We start from the raw sequence: 16,919 nt of genomic DNA, 5'->3' as shown, positions 1-16,919 counted from the left end.
ACTGAGCTGGTGACTGAACTTACCGACAGAGGGCGTCGCTTTCTGTAGCGCTACACATGCAGCGGCCATTTTGCTGGAGGCACAACCGCTGCTAGTCTGTGTGTGGTAATCAGAAAGATGGCGGCGGCTCTGAGGACACGTTTATTGGACATGTTTATCCTCTTTGTTTTCTATATCTCATTTTCTGGAGCCAATAGAGAGGCGCAGTTAACACTTGACGTCACAACATTACAGCGAATCAGGTTATCCTTCGCTGCTGAGGGACCAATGAGCGTTGTGTGCGGACAGGCTCCACCCCGCGGTGTCTGGCTTCAAGGCTTGCGGTGTAATAACCGGCTGTCTGAGGGCGGATGATTGGTGCCGGGTGTCCGCGACCATGAACGGTGCCGTCAAGGAGCGAGTGCTGAAGCTCGGGGAAACCTTCGAGAAGCAGCCGCGCTGCGGATTCCACACCATCAGATGTGAGGGGCGCTGACAGCTGCTGGGGGGGAGGGGAGCTTGTCACCGGACGGGGGCCACTGGGAGGGAGGGGGCCACTGGGAGGGAGGGGGCCACTGGGAGGGAGGGGGCCACTGGTCTGTTGTCGTCACCAAGCGGGGAGGGGGCCCCTGGACTGTTGTAACCAAGCGGGGAGGGGGCCCCTGGACTGTTGTAACCAAGCGGGGAGGGGGCCCCTGGACTGTTGTAACCAAGCGGGGAGGGGGCCCCTGGACTGTTGTAACCAAGCGGGGAGGGGGCCCCTGGACTGTTGTAACCAAGCGGGGAGGGGGCCCCTGGACTGTTGTAACCAAGCGGGGAGGGGGCCCCTGGACTGTTGTCGCCAAGCGGGGAGGGGGCCCCTGGACTGTTGTCACCAAGCGGGGAGGGGGCCCCTGGACTGTAGTCGCCAAGCGGGGAGGGGGCCCCTGGTCTGTTGTCGCCAAGCGGGGAGGGGGCCCCTGGTCTGTTGTCGCCAAGCGGGGAGGGGGCCCCTGGACTGTTGTCGCCAAGCGGGGAGGGGGCCCCTGGTCTGTTGTCGCCAAGCGGGGAGGGGGCCCCTGGACTGTTGTCGCCAAGCGGGGAGGGGGCCCCTGGTCTGTTGTCGCCAAGCGAGGAGGGGGCCCCTGGACTGTTGTAACCAAGCGGGGAGGGGGCCCCTGGTCTGTTGTCGCCAAGCGGGGAGGGGGCCCCTGGACTGTAGTCGCCAAGCGGGGAGGGGGCCCCTGGTCTGTTGTCGCCAAGCGGGGAGGGGGCCCCTGGACTGTTGTCGCCAAGCGGGGAGGGGGCCCCTGGACTGTTGTCGCCAAGCGAGGAGGGGGCCCCTGGTCTGTTGTCGCCAAGCGAGGAGGGGGCGGGCCTGGGGACCGGGACTGTTGGTGCCAGGAGGGGTCCGGGACTGTTGGTGCCAGGAGGGGTCCGGGACTGTTGGTGCCAGGAGGGGTCCGGGACTGTTGGTGCCAGGAGGGGTCCGGGACTGTTGGGGGCGGGCAGGGGGTCCGGGACTGTTGGGGGCGGGCAGGGGGTCCGGGACTGTTGGGGGCGGGCAGGGGGTCCGGGACTGTTGGTGCTGGTCATTTTCCACAGGTTTTCTGATAAGTAAATAATTAAAAACGTTCAGATATTTTTCTTCAGCGCTTTAGGTTAATAAATGGTGCAGGAAATGAGTCCCCGGTCACTGACGGCCTCTGAGACCCGCGGGCCCCACTGTGACAGCGCCCAGGAAGCAGCTGTGCGCCCAGTCATGTGTTGCCAGCACCTGACAGCCCCTGAAATAGCTGTCGGCAGCCACTGACAGCTCACAGCAGAGAGCTTGTTACAGTGTATCAGTCTACACCAGCTAAATGCAACACCACAATATGCCTCCTGCACTGACACATTGTAGCGGACACTCAGCAGTGTGAGCAGGACTGGGACATCAGAGTGGACGCAGCGTTACTGTGACTCCAGTGCACATTGACCGACCACCGACATTTCCCCGACTGAAAACGCTCTGACATCAGCGGACTGTGGCCTCTGTGCACTGCGACCTCCCCGAAGCCTCTGCTGCCGCCCACTGCACACTGACATCTGCTCATCTTCTCCAGATGATTTCAAGCCGGCCTCCATCGATACGTCCTGCGAAGGAGACCTGGTGGTGGGGAAAGGGGAGCAGGTGACCATAACCCTCCCCAATCTGGAGGTAAATGTCCAGCAACGCGCCAGATACGGTCATATATATACAGGGGGCAGTATTATAGTAGTTATATTCTTGTACATAGGGGCAGTATTATAGTAGTTATATTCTTGTACATAGGAGCAGTATTATAGTAGTTATATTCTTGTACATAGGGGCAGTATTATAGTAGTTATATTCTTGTATATAGGGGCAGTATTATAGTAGTTATATTCTTGTACATAGGAGCAGTATTATAGTAGTTATATTCTTGTACATAGGAGCAGTATTATAGTAGTTATATTCTTGTAATTAGGGGCAGTATTATAGTAGTTATATTCTTGTACATAGGAGCAGTATTATAGTAGTTATATTCTTGTACATAGGAGCAGTATTATAGTAGTTATATTCTTGTAATTAGGGGCAGTATTATAGTAGTTATATTCTTGTATATAGGGGCAGTATTATAGTAGTTATATTCTTGTACATAGGAGCAGTATTATAGTAGTTATATTCTTGTACATAGGAGCAGTATTATAGTAGTTATATTCTTGTAATTAGGGGCAGTATTATAGTAGTTATATTCTTGTACATAGGAGCAGTATTATAGTAGTTATACTCTTGTACATAGGAGCAGTATTATAGTAGTTATATTCCTGTACATAGGAGCAGTATTATAGTAGTTATATTCTTGTACATAGGAGCAGTATTATAGTAGTTATACTCTTGTACATAGGAGCAGTATTATAGTAGTTATATTCTTGTACATAGGAGCAGTATTATAGTAGTTATATTCTTGTACATTGGAGCAGTATTATAGTAGTTATACTCTTGTACATAGGAGCAGTATTATAGTAGTTATATTCCTGTACATAGGAGCAGTATTATAGTAGTTATATTCTTGTACATAGGGGGCAGTATTATAGTAGTTATATTCTTGTACATAGGAGCAGTATTATAGTAGTTATACTCTTGTACATAGGAGCAGTATTATAGTAGTTATACTCTTGTACATAGGAGCAGTATTATAGTAGTTATATTCCTGTACATAGGAGCAGTATTATAGTAGTTATATTCTTGTACATAGGGGGCAGTATTATAGTAGTTATATTCTTGTACATAGGGGCAGTATTATAGTAGTTATATTCTTGTACATAGGAGCAGTATTATAGTAGTTATATTCTTGTACATAGGAGCAGTATTATAGTAGTTATATTCCTGTACATAGGAGCAGTATTATAGTAGTTATACTCTTGTACATAGGAGCAGTATTATAGTAGTTATATTCTTGTACATAGGAGCAGTATTATAGTAGTTATACTCTTGTACATAGGAGCAGTATTATAGTAGTTATATTCTTGTACATAGGAGGCAGTATTATAGTAGTTATATTCTTGTACATAGGAGGCAGTATTATAGTAGTTATATTCTTGTACATAGGGGCAGTATTATAGTAGTTATATTCTTGTACATAGGAGCAGTATTATAGTAGTTATATTCTTGTGCATAGGGGCAGTATTATAGTAGTTATATTATTGTACATAGGAGCAGTATTATAGTAGTTATACTCTTGTACATAGGGGCAGTATTATAGTAGTTATATTCTTGTACATAGGAACAGTATTATAGCAGTTATATTATTGTACATAGGGGCAGTATTATAGTAGTTATATTCTTGTACATAGGAGAAGTATTATAGTAGTTATATTCTTGTACATAGGGGCAGTATTATAGTAGTTATATTCTTGTGTATAGGGGCGGTATTATAGTAGTTATATTCTTGTGTATAGGGGCGGTATTATAGTAGTTATATTCTTGTGTATAGGGGCTAGTATTAGAGCAGTTTTGTCCAGTGCTGATGATATTTGTTTGTTCCTGATGTTTCGTCCTTGTTTTCAGGGATCCACCACTCCTTTTACAGTATTTAAAGGCTCGAAGCGTCCGTACCTGCGGGAATGTATCCTGATAGTAAATCATGACACTGGCGAGTGCCGCTTAGAGAAGCTGAACAGTAATATCAGTGTGAAGAAGATCAGGTGTGGTGTCAGATCTTTGTGTTTTCTGTATTTCCCCCTCGTCCGCTGCTGACAGATGACATTCTGGTGTCGGTGGGATCTTGTAGTTGCTGCATTATCGCCTTTTCTGGATTATTGATTGGCCTTAAACAGTAACTTTGTTCCTTTCTGCAGTTTGTGGTGATGTCAATGTTCTTGTTTTCTTTCTATGTTTCAGCCGAGCTCCTCTGATTGCTGTAAAGTCTGCGTCTCTTAGAGATATCACTTCAATAATAAGGGGATCCCTAAGACATGATATGTGCTGCAATTCACATTATTAGTATTTGTTTGAATATGCAACCTCCATCTTATATTTGGTCTTTGATTGCAGAGCTGAAGGAAGTAGTAAGATCCAGTCTCGCATCGAACAACAGCAGCAACAGATGAGAAATGCAAGCAAGACTCCAACCAGCGGCAAAACCTCCTCCCCTCTAGGAAAACTGTCCCCCACATCTCCAATAGATGACATAGAACGAGGTACCGTGCCCCTGTAAATCTGTACTTCTTAATATTCTGTAACACTGCACATCCAGCATCAGTAACTTTATAAACTGAGTTATATTAAAAGTTCTTAAAGTCTGCAGCCACCACTAGGGGGAGCTCCCTGTATACAGAGATACATGATAAGATCCTGTCTGCAGCCACCACTAGAGGGAAGCTCCCTGTATACAGAGATACATGATAAGATCCTGCCTGCAGTCACCACTAGGGGGAGCTCCCTGTATACAGAGATACATGATAAGATCCTGTCTGCAGCCTCCACTAGGGGGAGCTCCCTGTATACAGAGATACATGATAAGATCCTGTCTGCAGCCACCACTAGGGGGAGCTCCCTGTATACAGAGATACATGATAAGATCCTGTCTGCAGTCACCACTAGGGGGAGCTCCCTGTATACAGAGATACATGATAAGATCCTGTCTGCAGTCACCACTAGGGGGAGCTCCCTGTATATAGAGATACATGATAAGATCCTGTCTGCAGCCACCACTAGGGGGAGCTCCCTGTATACAGAGATACATAAGATCCTGTCTGCAGTCACCACTAGGGGAAGCTCCCTGTATACAGAGATACATGATAAGATCCTGTCTGCAGTCACCACTAGGGGGAGCTCCCTGTATACAGAGATACATGATAAGATCCTGTCTGCAGTCACCACTAGGGGGAGCTCCCTGTATACAGAGATGCATGATAAGATCCTGTCTGCAGTCACCACTAGGGGGAGCTCCCTGCATACATTTAATAGCTGATCTCAATGTGAGTTGTAAGGATCTGCATGCAGGGAGCTCTCCATAATGGCGATTAGGGACAGACAGTGACAATGACTTTCAGGCCATGTTCTGCTCTGCAGTCAGTGTTTGCTTGTTTATTGGGTATGGTATTCGTTCTGTATATGCTTTTAGAGTCTCAATGTGAATTAATATGGTGACAACACAGCATTTTATCTTAATTAACCAGACATCTATTTTCTGCAAGCCAAGAGGAATAGACTTGCGTATATCTTAACTTTTAAATTTGTTTCTTTCTTGTTGGTCAAGAGTCTGAAATGTTGACTCTTCTTGTAAGTTAAATTGATATTTTTTAATTAGATGATTAGTGATACATGGTCATTGAACCCAGATGGTTGCTGATATGTTGATTACACATTGTCCAGGCCAGCTAGCTTGTTGACTTGCGAATAGATTAAATCATTTAGTAATGCGAGTTGATCTCGTCACCATTATTCCCCTTTACTTGTGATGCTGACTTGGAGGACACTTGTTAGCTATAAAAAGAGGTTGTATGCCTCTGTAACATGAGACAGATGTACATCCAAATATTCAAAGAACCAGAGACTCTACAGGACAGCAGCCAAGACATCATGGCTCCTGTTATGAAAGGTAATTCAGTACCACAATGGACATAGAGGTCAGCAGCGCACATACAGTGACCTGGCAATAACCCAAAAAACAAGAACGAGCTCTGAGACGTGGGAACTCTGTTGACCGCAATCCCTAATCCTCTCCAACCACACTAAAGGCAGCCGTGGATTGCGCCTAACGCTCCCTATGCAACTCGGCACGGCCTGAGAAACTAGCTAGCCTGAAGATAGAAAATAAGCCTACCTTGCCTCAGAGAAATACCCCAAAGGAAAAGGCAGCCCCCACATATAATGACTGTGAGTTAAGATGAAAAGACAAACGTAGAGATGAAATAGATTTAGCAAAGTGAGGCCCAACTTTCTGAACAGAGCGAGGATAGGAAAGGTAACTTTGCGGTCAACACAAAACCCACGCAAAGGGGGCAAAAAGACCCTCCGTACCGAACTAACGGCACGGAGGTACACCCTCTGCGTCCCAGAGCTTCCAGCAAGCAGTAAAAAACAAATTGACAAGCTGGACAGAAAAAACAGCAAACAAATAGCAAAGAGGAACTTAGCTATGCAGAGCAGCAGGCCACAGGAACGATCCAGGAGGAAACAGGTCCAATACTAGAACATTGACTGGAGGCCAGGATCAAAGCACTAGGTGGAGTTAAATAGAGCAGCACCTAACGACTTCACCACATCACCTGAGGAAGGAAACTCAGAAGCCGCAGTACCACTTTCCTCCACCAACGGAAGCTCACAGAGAGAACCAGCCGAAGTACCACTTGTGACCACAGGAGGGAGCTCTGCCACAGAATTCACAACAGTACCCCCCCCTTGAGGAGGGGTCACCGAACCCTCACCAGAGCTCCCAGGACGACCAGGATGAGCCATATGAAAGGCACGAACAAGATCGGGAGCATGGACATCAGAGGCAAAGACCCAGGAATTATCTTCCTGAGCATAACCCTTCCACTTAACCAGATACTGGAGTTTCCGCCTTGAAACACGAGAATCCAAAATCTTCTCCACAATATACTCCAACTCCCCCTCCACCAAAACCGGGGCAGGAGGATCAACAGATGGAACCACAGGTGCCACGTATCTCCGCAACAATGACCTATGGAATACGTTATGTATGGAAAAAGAATCTGGAAGGGTCAGACGAAAAGACACAGGATTAAGAACCTCAGAAATCCTATACGGACCAATAAAACGAGGTTTAAACTTAGGAGAGGAAACCTTCATAGGAATATGACGAGAAGATAACCAAACCAAGTCCCCAACCCGAAGTCGGGGACCCACACAGCGTCTGCGATTAGCGAAACGTTGAGCCTTCTCCTGGGACAAAGTCAAATTGTCCACTACATGAGTGCAAATCTGCTGCAACCTGTCCACCACAGTATCCACACCAGGACAGTCCGAAGACTCAACCTGCCCTGAAGAGAAACGAGGATGGAAACCAGAGTTGCAGAAAAACGGTGAAACCAAGGTAGCCGAGCTGGCCCGATTATTAAAGGCGAACTCAGCCAAAGGCAAAAAGGACACCCAGTCATCCTGATCAGCAGAAACAAAGCATCACAGATATGTTTCCAAGGTCTGATTGGTTCGTTCGGTCTGGCCATTAGTCTGAGGATGGAAAGCCGAGGAAAAAGACAAGTCAATGCCCATCCTACCACAAAAGGCTCGCCAAAACCTCGAAACAAACTGGGAACCTCTGTCAGAAACGATATTCTCTGGAATGCCATTTAAACGAACCACATGCTGGAAAAACAATGGCACCAAATCAGAGGAGGAAGGCAATTTAGACAAGGGTACCAAATGGACCATCTTAGAGAAGCGATCACAGACCACCCAAATGACTGACATCTTTTGAGAGACGGGAAGATCTGAAATAAAATCCATAGAGATATGTGTCCAAGGCCTCTTCGGGACCGGCAAGGGCAAAAGCAACCCACTGGCACGAGAACAGCAGGGCTTAGCCCGAGCACAAATCCCACAGGACTGCACAAAAGTACGCACATCCCGCGACAGAGATGGCCACCAAAAGGATCTAGCCACTAACTCTCTGGTACCAAAGATGCCAGGATGACCAGCCAACACCCAACAATGAACCTCAGAGATAACTTTATTCGTCCACCTATCAGGGACAAACAGTTTCTCCGCTGGGCAACGATCAGGTTTATTAGCCTGAAATTTTTGCAGCACCCGCCGCAAATCAGGAGAGATGGCAGACACAATTACTCCCTCTTTGAGGATACCCGCCGGCTCAGATACACCCGGAGAGTCGGGCACAAAACTCCTAGACAGAGCATCCGCCTTCACATTTTTAGAGCCCGGAAGGTATGAAATCACAAAGTCAAAACGGGCAAAAAATAACGACCAACGGGCCTGTCTAGGATTCAAGCGCTTGGCAGACTCGAGATAAGTCAAGTTCTTATGATCTGTCAAGACCACCACGCGATGCTTAGCGCCTTCAAGCCAATGACGCCACTCCTCGAATGCCCACTTCACGGCCAGCAACTCTCGATTGCCCACATCATAATTTCGCTCAGCAGGCGAAAACTTCCTGGAAAAGAAGGCGCATGGTTTCATCACCGAGCAATCAGAACTTCTCTGCGACAAAACAGCCCCTGCTCCAATCTCAGAAGCATCAACCTCGACCTGGAACGGAAGAGAAACATCTGGTTGACACAACACGGGCAGAAGAAAAACGACGCTTCAACTCTTAAAAAGCTTCCACCGCAGCAGAAGACCAATTGACCAAATCAGCACCCTTCTTGGTCAAATCGGTCAATGGTTTAGCAATACTAGAAAAATTACAGATGAAGCGACGATAAAAATTAGCAAAGCCCAGGAACTTTTGCAGACTTTTCAGAGATGTCGGCTGAGTCCAGTTATGGATGGCTTGGACCTTAACAGGGTCCATCTCGATAGTAGAAGGGGAAAAGATGAACCCCAAAAATGAAACCTTCTGGACACCAAAGAGACACTTTGATCCCTTCACAAACAACGAATTAGCACGCAGGACCTGAAACACCGTTCTGACCTGTTTCACATGAGACTCCCAATCATCCGAGAAGATCAAAATGTCATCCAAGTACACAATCAGGAATTTATCCAGGTACTCTCGGAAGATGTCATGCATAAAGGACTGAAACACTGATGGAGCATTGGCAAGTCCGAATGGCATTACTAGATACTCAAAATGGCCCTCGGGCGTATTAAATGCAGTTTTCCACTCATCGCCTCGCTTAATACGCACAAGATTATACGCACCACGAAGATCTATCTTGGTTAACCAACTAGCCCCCTTAATCCGAGCAAACAAATCAGATAATGGCAAGGGGTACTGAAATTTAACCGTGATCTTATTTAGAAGGCGGTAATCTATACAAGGTGTCAGTGAACCATCCTTCTTGGCTACAAAAAGAACCCTGCTCCTAATGGCGACGATGACGGGCGAATATGCCCCTTCTCCAAAGACTCCTTCACATAACTGCGCATAGCGGCGTGTTCGGGCACGGATAAATTAAACAGTCGACCTTTTGGGAATTTACTACCAGGAATCAAATCGATAGCACAATCACAATCCCTATGCGGAGGTAGGGTATCGGACTTGGGCTCATCAAATAAATCCCGGTAATCAGACAAGAACTCAGGAACCTCAGAAGGGGTGGATGACGAAATTGACAGAAATGGAACATCACCATGTACCCCCTGACAACCCCAGCTGGACACAGACATGGATTTCCGATCTAATACTGGATTATGGGCTTGTAGCCATGGCAACCCCAACACGACCACATCATGCAGATTATGCAACACCAGAAAGCGAATAACCTCCTGATGTGCAGGAGCCATGCACATGGTCAGCTGGGTCCAGTACTGAGGCTTATTCTTGGCCAAAGGCGTAGCATCAATTCCTCTCAATGGAATAGGACACTGCAAGGGCTCCAAGAAAAACCCACAACGCCTGGCATACTCCAAGTCCATCAAATTCAGAGCAGCGCCTGAGTCCACAAATGCCATGACAGAATACGATGACAAAGAGCAGATCAAGGTAACGGACAGAAGGAATTTTGACTGTACCGTACCAATGGTGGCAGACCTAGCGAACCGCTTAGTGCGCTTAGGACAATCAGAAATAGCATGAGTGGAATCACCACAGTAGAAACACAGCCCATTCAGACGTCTGTGTTCTTGCCGTTCACCTCTGGTCAAAGTCCTATCACACTGCATAGGCTCAGGTTTAAGCTCCGGTAATACCGCCAAATGGTGCACAGATTTACGCTCGCGCAAGCGTCGACCGATCTGAATGGCCAAAGACATAGACTCATTCAGACCAGCAGGCATAGGAAATCCCACCATGACATCCTTAAGGGCTTCAATGAGACCTTTTCTGAAAATAGCTGCGAGCGCACCTTCATTCCACTGAGTGAGTACGGACCACTTTCTAAATTTCTGACAATATACCTCTATCTCATCCTGACCCTGACACAGAGCCAGCAAATTCTTCTCTGCCTGATCCACAGAATTAGGCTCATCGTACAGCAATCCGAGCGCCAGGAAAAATGCATCGATATTACTTAATGCAGGATCTTCTGACGCAAGAGAAAATGCCCAGTCCTGAGGGTCGCCACGCAAAAAAGAAATAACGATCCTAACTTGTTGAACTGGGTCACCAGAGGAGCAAGGTTTCAAAGCCAGAAATAGTTTACAATTATTTTTGAAACTCAGAAATTTAGTTCTATCTCCAAAAAAACAAATCAGGAATAGGAATTCTCGGTTCTAACATAGAATTCTGAACCACAAAGTCTTGAATACTTTGTACTCTTGCCGTGAGCTGATCCACACATGAAGACAGACCTTTAATGTCCATTGCTACACCTGTGTCCTGAACCACCCAAATGTCTAGGGGAAAAAAAAGGCAAAACACAGTGCAAAGAAAAAAAAATGGTCTCAGAACTTCTTTTTTCCCTCTATTGGGAATCATTAGTACTTTTGGCCTCCAGTACTGTTATGAAAGGTAATTCAGTACCACAATGGACATAGAGGTCAGCGCACATACAGTGACCTGGCAATAACCCAAAAAACAAGAACGAGCTCTGAGACGTGGGAACTCTGTTGACCGCAATCCCTAATCCTCTCCAACCACACTAAAGGCAGCCGTGGATTGCGCCTAACGCTCCCTATGCAACTCGGCACGGCCTGAGAAACTAACTAGCCTGAAGATAGAAAATAAGCCTACCTTGCCTCAGAGAAATACCCCAAAGGAAAAGGCAGCCCCCACATATAATGACTGTGAGTTAAGATGAAAAGACAAACGTAGAGATGAAATAGATTTAGCAAAGTGAGGCCCAACTTTCTGAACAGAGCGAGGATAGGAAAGGTAACTTTGCAGTCAACACAAAACCCTACAAAAACCACGCAAAGGGGGCAAAAAGACCCTCCGTACCGAACTAACGGCACGGAGGTACACCCTCTGCGTCCCAGAGCTTCCAGCAAGCAGTAAAAAACAAATTGACAAGCTGGACAGAAAAAAACAGCAAACAAATAGCAAAGAGGAACTTAGCTATGCAGAGCAGCAGGCCACAGGAACGATCCAGGAGGAAACAGGTCCAATACTAGAACATTGACTGGAGGCCAGGATCAAAGCACTAGGTGGAGTTAAATAGAGCAGCACCTAACGACTTCACCACATCACCTGAGGAAGGAAACTCAGAAGCCGCAGTACCACTTTCCTCCACCAACGGAAGCTCACAGAGAGAACCAGCCGAAGTACCACTTGTGACCACAGGAGGGAGCTCTGCCACAGAATTCACAACAGGCTCCATCATGAGGGGCACAGATTTGACATGCTACAGGATGCCAGCTTTGTTGACCACGGCCCCGGCTGAAAGAATACAGATCTGCTCCATTGATCATCGCAAATCCTTGGATATGTTTGGGGTAGTCAGGATTTGGACCCACTGGTCACCTGAGTACCATGGATATGTTTGTGGGGGCCAGGAGTGGGACCTGCTTGGCTCCATGGAGATGGTTGGAGAAGCCAGGTTGTGTCCTTCTGGTCACCTGGCCTTGTACCTGAATGGACTGTCATCTCCCTACGCTTGTCGTTACCTCCTCTCTGTGTGCGTGCCACTAGTGGGGCAGTCTGCCCTGGGAGCTCTGAAGTAACAGATAAAAATATTATAATTATTTATATAGCGCCGACATATTCCGCAGCAGTTTACAATTTAGAGGGGACTTGTACAGACAATAGACATTACAGCATAACAATAATCACATAGATCAAAACATATACAAGAGGAGTGAGGGTCCGGCTGCTCGCAAGCTACAGACTATGAGGAAAAGGGGAGACACGAGAGGTGGATAGTAACAATTGCATTCGCTGTTTGGACCAGCCATAGTGTAAGGCTCGGGTGTTCATGTAAAGCTGCATGAAGCGGTTATCGGCCCAAGTATGTAGCAGGACAAACACAGAGGGCTAATAACTGCATAAAGTGTATGAGAACATGTGAGGAACCTGATTATGGTAAAAATTTTGAATGGGCCACACAGGGATAGTTAGGTTAATGCGTTGAGGCGGTAGGCCAGTCTGAACAAATGCGTTTTTAGCGCGTTTAAAGCTGTGGGGATTAATCGTATTATCCTGGGTAGTGCATTCTAAAGAATCGGCGCAGCACGTGTAAAGTCTTGGAGACGGGAGTGGGAGGTTCTGATTATTGAGGATGCTAACCTGAGGTCATTAGCGGAGCGGAGGGCACGGGTAGGGTGGTAGACTGAGACCAGGGAGGAGATGTAGGGTGGTGCTGAGCCATGGAGGGCACGGGTAGGGTGGTAGACTGAGACCAGGGAGATGTAGGGTGGTGCTGAGCCATGGAGGGCACGGGTAGGGTGGTAGACTGAGACCAGGGAGGAGATGTAGGGTGGTGCTGAGCCATGCAGGGCACGGGTAGGGTGGTAGGCTGAGACCAGGGAGGAGATGTAGGGTGGTGCTGAGCCATGGAGGGCACGAGTAGGGTGGTAGACTGAGACCAGAGAGGAGATGTAGGGTGGTGCTGAGCCATGGAGCGCTTTGTGGATGAGGGTAGTAGTTTTGTACTGGATTCTGGAGTGGATGGGTAACCAGTGTAATGACTGGCACAAGGTAGAGGCATCGGTGTAACGGTTGGTGAGGAATATGATCCTGGCTGCAGCATTCAGGACAGATTGGTGCGGGGAGAGTTTGGTAAGAGGGAGGCCGGTTAGTAGAGAATTACATCAGTCCAGACGAGAATGAATAAGTGAAACAGTAAGAGGTTTTGCAGAGTCAAAAGTAAGAAAAGGGCGAATTCTAGAAGTATTTTTGAGATGCAGATAAGAAGAGCGAGCCAGTGATCGGATGTGGGGGGTGAATGAAAGCTAGGAATCAAGTATGACCCCAAGGCAGCGGGCATGTTGCAGGGGAGTAATGGTGGAACCACACACGGAGATGGCAATGTCAGGCAAAGGTAGGTTAGTAGAGGGAGAGAACACGAGGAGTTCAGTTTTTGACAGGTTCATTTTCAGATAGAGGGAGGACATGATGTTAGAGACAGCAGTAAGACAATCACTGGTGTTTTCTAAAACATCTGCCATTATCCCGGCGAGTCAGCGGGAGGGTGAGACCCTGTAATTTTGCACCATCTTTGGGTATTTTGCTGGGATTGTTCTCCGTGTTATCTGCCTGTTTTGTGGTTCTGAGTAGTGTTAAACCCATGATCAAAGGAGATCGGGCGTTCGGTGGGACGATCCCTGGTACATGCGGTTGTGGCTAGCTGAACCCCGTGTCTCCACAAATATACAACCTTTTGTGTAGCTATAAAGTCCAAATTAATTTGCCTCATAAATCCCCCTAATTTAAATGCCAAAAGCTAAATTATTTTTGTAATATACCTGAATTAATAAATCTGTGTCTCGGTGCAGCTCATTCAGGATCTTGGGTGAGTGCCTGTGAGCTTGGTGATGTGCACAATGACAGTGCGCTCTCTGTTGTCTGCTCAGATGAGCAATAATGAGCCGGCACTAGAGCAGTGTCAGAACACCTAGTGTGCAGAGACCAATGACGTCACTTCTGGGGTCGACACTGGTCCTTGTGAGCTGGGTAGACTTAAAACACACACTGACAGTGCGCTCTGGTGTCGGCTTGTTACTGCATATCTGAGCAAGCAGCAGAGAGCGCACTGTCATTGTGCACAGCATGCAGGGACTCGACCAGCCCCAGAGGTCACTGATGATGCATCTTTTAGGAAGAGCGCAGGGGCAGTGACCGCAGCCTCTACCAACCGATGACACGTCGTTTGAGTATCCCAGCATGCACTGGGGATTCTCAAACGAAGCGTCATCAAAAAGGAAGTAGGGGAAAAAATAGAATAATAGTCATTAGGGAAAGATCGGGAATAATTAATGCAATTATATTAGAAAATAGAGATTTAGGAGGAAAATTACTTCGGACTTCGGACCACCCGTTCAGTGCTTTTCATACAATTCGAGGGACCGCGGGGAAGGGTCCCGTCCTGACTGCTGCCGCCTTATTGGTCCAGGCGGAGCAGGAACGTTTCATGTTACTTTCTGTCTTTCTGCAGAGCTGATGGCGGAGGCCAGTGTCATCGAGCAGATGAGCAGCTCCGACAGTTCATCCGAGTCCAAGAGTTCGTCGTCCTCCAGCAGTGAGGACAGCTCCAGCGACGACGAGGAGAACAAATCTTCACACTCGGCCCCCCAAGTGCCGCAGTCCAGCGTGGAGAGTGGGAGTAATGATCCTCAGGATGGCAGCAAGCAGCTGTTGAGCACCCTGAGTACGTGTCACCGGCATCAATATGTGGGCGAGTGCCTCCTGGTCACACAAGCAGAAGGGCTTCCTGGTAGTGCATGATACACGGGGAGGGAGAGCCATGGACGATCTAATGCCCACTGGGGGTGTCGGGGCAGAGCCGCACATCCCGGAGGTGGGAGCCCCCCACATACTCTCCATGGACACATTAGTGGCAGGATTCGCCCATTGGTTCCATACTGGTCATTTGCCTCCCGAAAGTGCTGGGAACAGAGCGGCTACTGATACAATGATTGTCACCTGTGGCTTCAGGTTATCGGCAGCACATCCGGTTTATTCGCAGCAATGTGCTGCCGAGAACAGGGACTTTTTTATTCCACTACAAATCATCTATAACTCGATGAATGAGTGTTTGCTCGTCGGGACGTCGCCGGGATGTCAATATGGGACGATGAGTAGCAAGAGGCTCGTCTCCATATGTCCAGTCATCCGCTTGTATCAATGGACCTTTAGCTGTATGGGGTCTTCCGACAGATGGTGTTAGAGGAAAGAGGGTCCAGCATAGTGAATCATTAGCACCCAATCCTGTGATCATGGATAGAAGCCAGGGGCCCGTCCGGGGGTCGGGAGCCATAGTGGTCAGTGCACAGATATGGAGAGTGCATGTCGGTGGTCTATAGTGGGGTGCCAGGCTCCTCACCAGGGACCGCTGCCCCTTTTTTGGGCTGGGTTCAGGTTGTTCCCTGTATTTTTGCAGCTCGGCCGCTCGGTCTCCCAATGTAATGGCCGATGTGAAAGGTTTTGCATCCTGAGTTGCTTCCTGTTCTCCACCTTTTTGCGCACTTTCTGCGTTTGTCTTCATTGCCGCGCTCTGCCTGTGGTCGAGAGTGATTTACCGTCCATTATTGGGGGCCGGTATAGCCCCCCGGGGCGTGATGAGCTCCCCTGTATAGAGGGGTGGTCTCACTGACCTCGATTATTACTGTTTTTGTGCTGATCTCCTGCTTTGGGCTGCCTGCGCTCTATTTCTCTCTTATCTGACTCTCTGGTTCGGTTTGTGCTACGCTCCGGTCCTTGGTGTCTTCTCTGGGCCTCTTGGACCTCTGTATAAATGTATCAGATGCTGTGAGATCGGTCGGCGCAGTTTCCTGCCGTGTCATTACCATTTGTCACCTAATCTCCAGCGCGGTGGTAATGGCCGCACCCTGCAGCGGAGGGTTGCCTGCCCCAGATTCGGGCTCACCCCTTTCACACCTCAGACCTGCTGCTGCCTTTATATCAGATTATTGCACCAGCGCTTAGCACTGAGTCTCTTGTGGAGGGGCCCATTATGGGCCCAATGAGTTCCCTTCTAATTGCTCGTCTGTGCTTTTCACTGCAGCTGCTCTTCCCTGATCTGATGAATGTGATTTCTCTCATTTCCGCATTGTTTTTCAGGGAATGACCTGCAGCTGAGCGAGTCCGGCAGTGACAGCGATGACTGATCCCCGGAGCTGACGCTTCCCTCCTGCGTCTGTTTTGCACTAGATCACAATGACCAAGCGGATCGCTCTGATCCTACCCCGGCACCTTGTCTGGAAGGGATCGTCCTCAGCGGCCGCCTCCAATCACTGCCTCTTCTCACTCAAGGACCAGATATTGCTGCCGTGTTTCTTTCTCCTTTTTGACTGTGAAGCAATAAAGACCCTCGTGGGCCGGCGCAGCCCCCGTCCTCCATCACTGCAAGGGTTAAATCAGTGTTTATTTTTCTAACTGGAAAAAAACCAAAGTGCAATAAAGTCCGATTATCTCCTGCTCTTCACTGCGACCTTCTTACCTTGGGCGCTCTGAGAAGTGTGAGTGGAACAAAATAAAGGGCCGGCGCCTGGTTATGGTAATTTAAGGGGTTCACCAGCACTATACGTCACTGTTCTGAAGCCCAAATTTGTGTAAGAAAAAACCCTTTTACCGGCATAGACATCCGGCATTTTCCACTCAGAAGGTGAAAGCTGCAGTCAATCACTGATTGTCTGCAGCAGTCACATGATGTGTCCTTGCTGGATTTTGATGGGGGTTTGGGGTCAGCAAAGCGCAGAGGAGGGGCGACACTGG

The 16,919-nt window shown here is 48.1% G+C and overlaps 1 protein-coding gene across 1 annotated transcript; it reads left to right on the top strand.

Moving 5' to 3' along the window:
* Positions 1–270: 270 nt before the first annotated feature.
* On the top strand, positions 271–16,624 carry EAF2 (ELL associated factor 2). Its single transcript, XM_069732628.1, has 6 exons — positions 271–461; positions 2,064–2,158; positions 4,031–4,167; positions 4,517–4,662; positions 14,641–14,853; positions 16,266–16,624. The coding sequence occupies exons 1-6, from the start codon at positions 377–379 to the stop codon at positions 16,310–16,312; spliced, it is 723 nt and encodes a 240-aa protein (XP_069588729.1). The 5' UTR covers positions 271–376; the 3' UTR covers positions 16,313–16,624.
* The last annotated feature ends 295 nt before the right edge of the window (positions 16,625–16,919 follow it).

The sequence above is a fragment of the Ranitomeya imitator genome, chromosome 7, assembly GCF_032444005.1.
Source record: "Ranitomeya imitator isolate aRanImi1 chromosome 7, aRanImi1.pri, whole genome shotgun sequence".
In the NCBI taxonomy this organism is placed as follows: Eukaryota; Metazoa; Chordata; class Amphibia; order Anura; family Dendrobatidae; genus Ranitomeya; species Ranitomeya imitator.
The sequence above is the reverse complement of the archived record's forward strand: the minus strand, read 5'-3'. Positions and strand labels throughout refer to the sequence as shown.

Excerpts from the sequence above, each read along its gene's own strand:
- EAF2 (XM_069732628.1), top strand. The coding sequence starts at position 377 with ATGAACGGTGCCGTCAAGGAGCGAGTGCTGAAGCTCGGGGAAACCTTC. Across the intron at positions 462-2,063 it reads CGGATTCCACACCATCAGAT|ATGATTTCAAGCCGGCCTCC; the intron begins GTGAGGGGCGCT and ends CATCTTCTCCAG. Across the intron at positions 4,663-14,640 it reads AATAGATGACATAGAACGAG|AGCTGATGGCGGAGGCCAGT; the intron begins GTACCGTGCCCC and ends GTCTTTCTGCAG.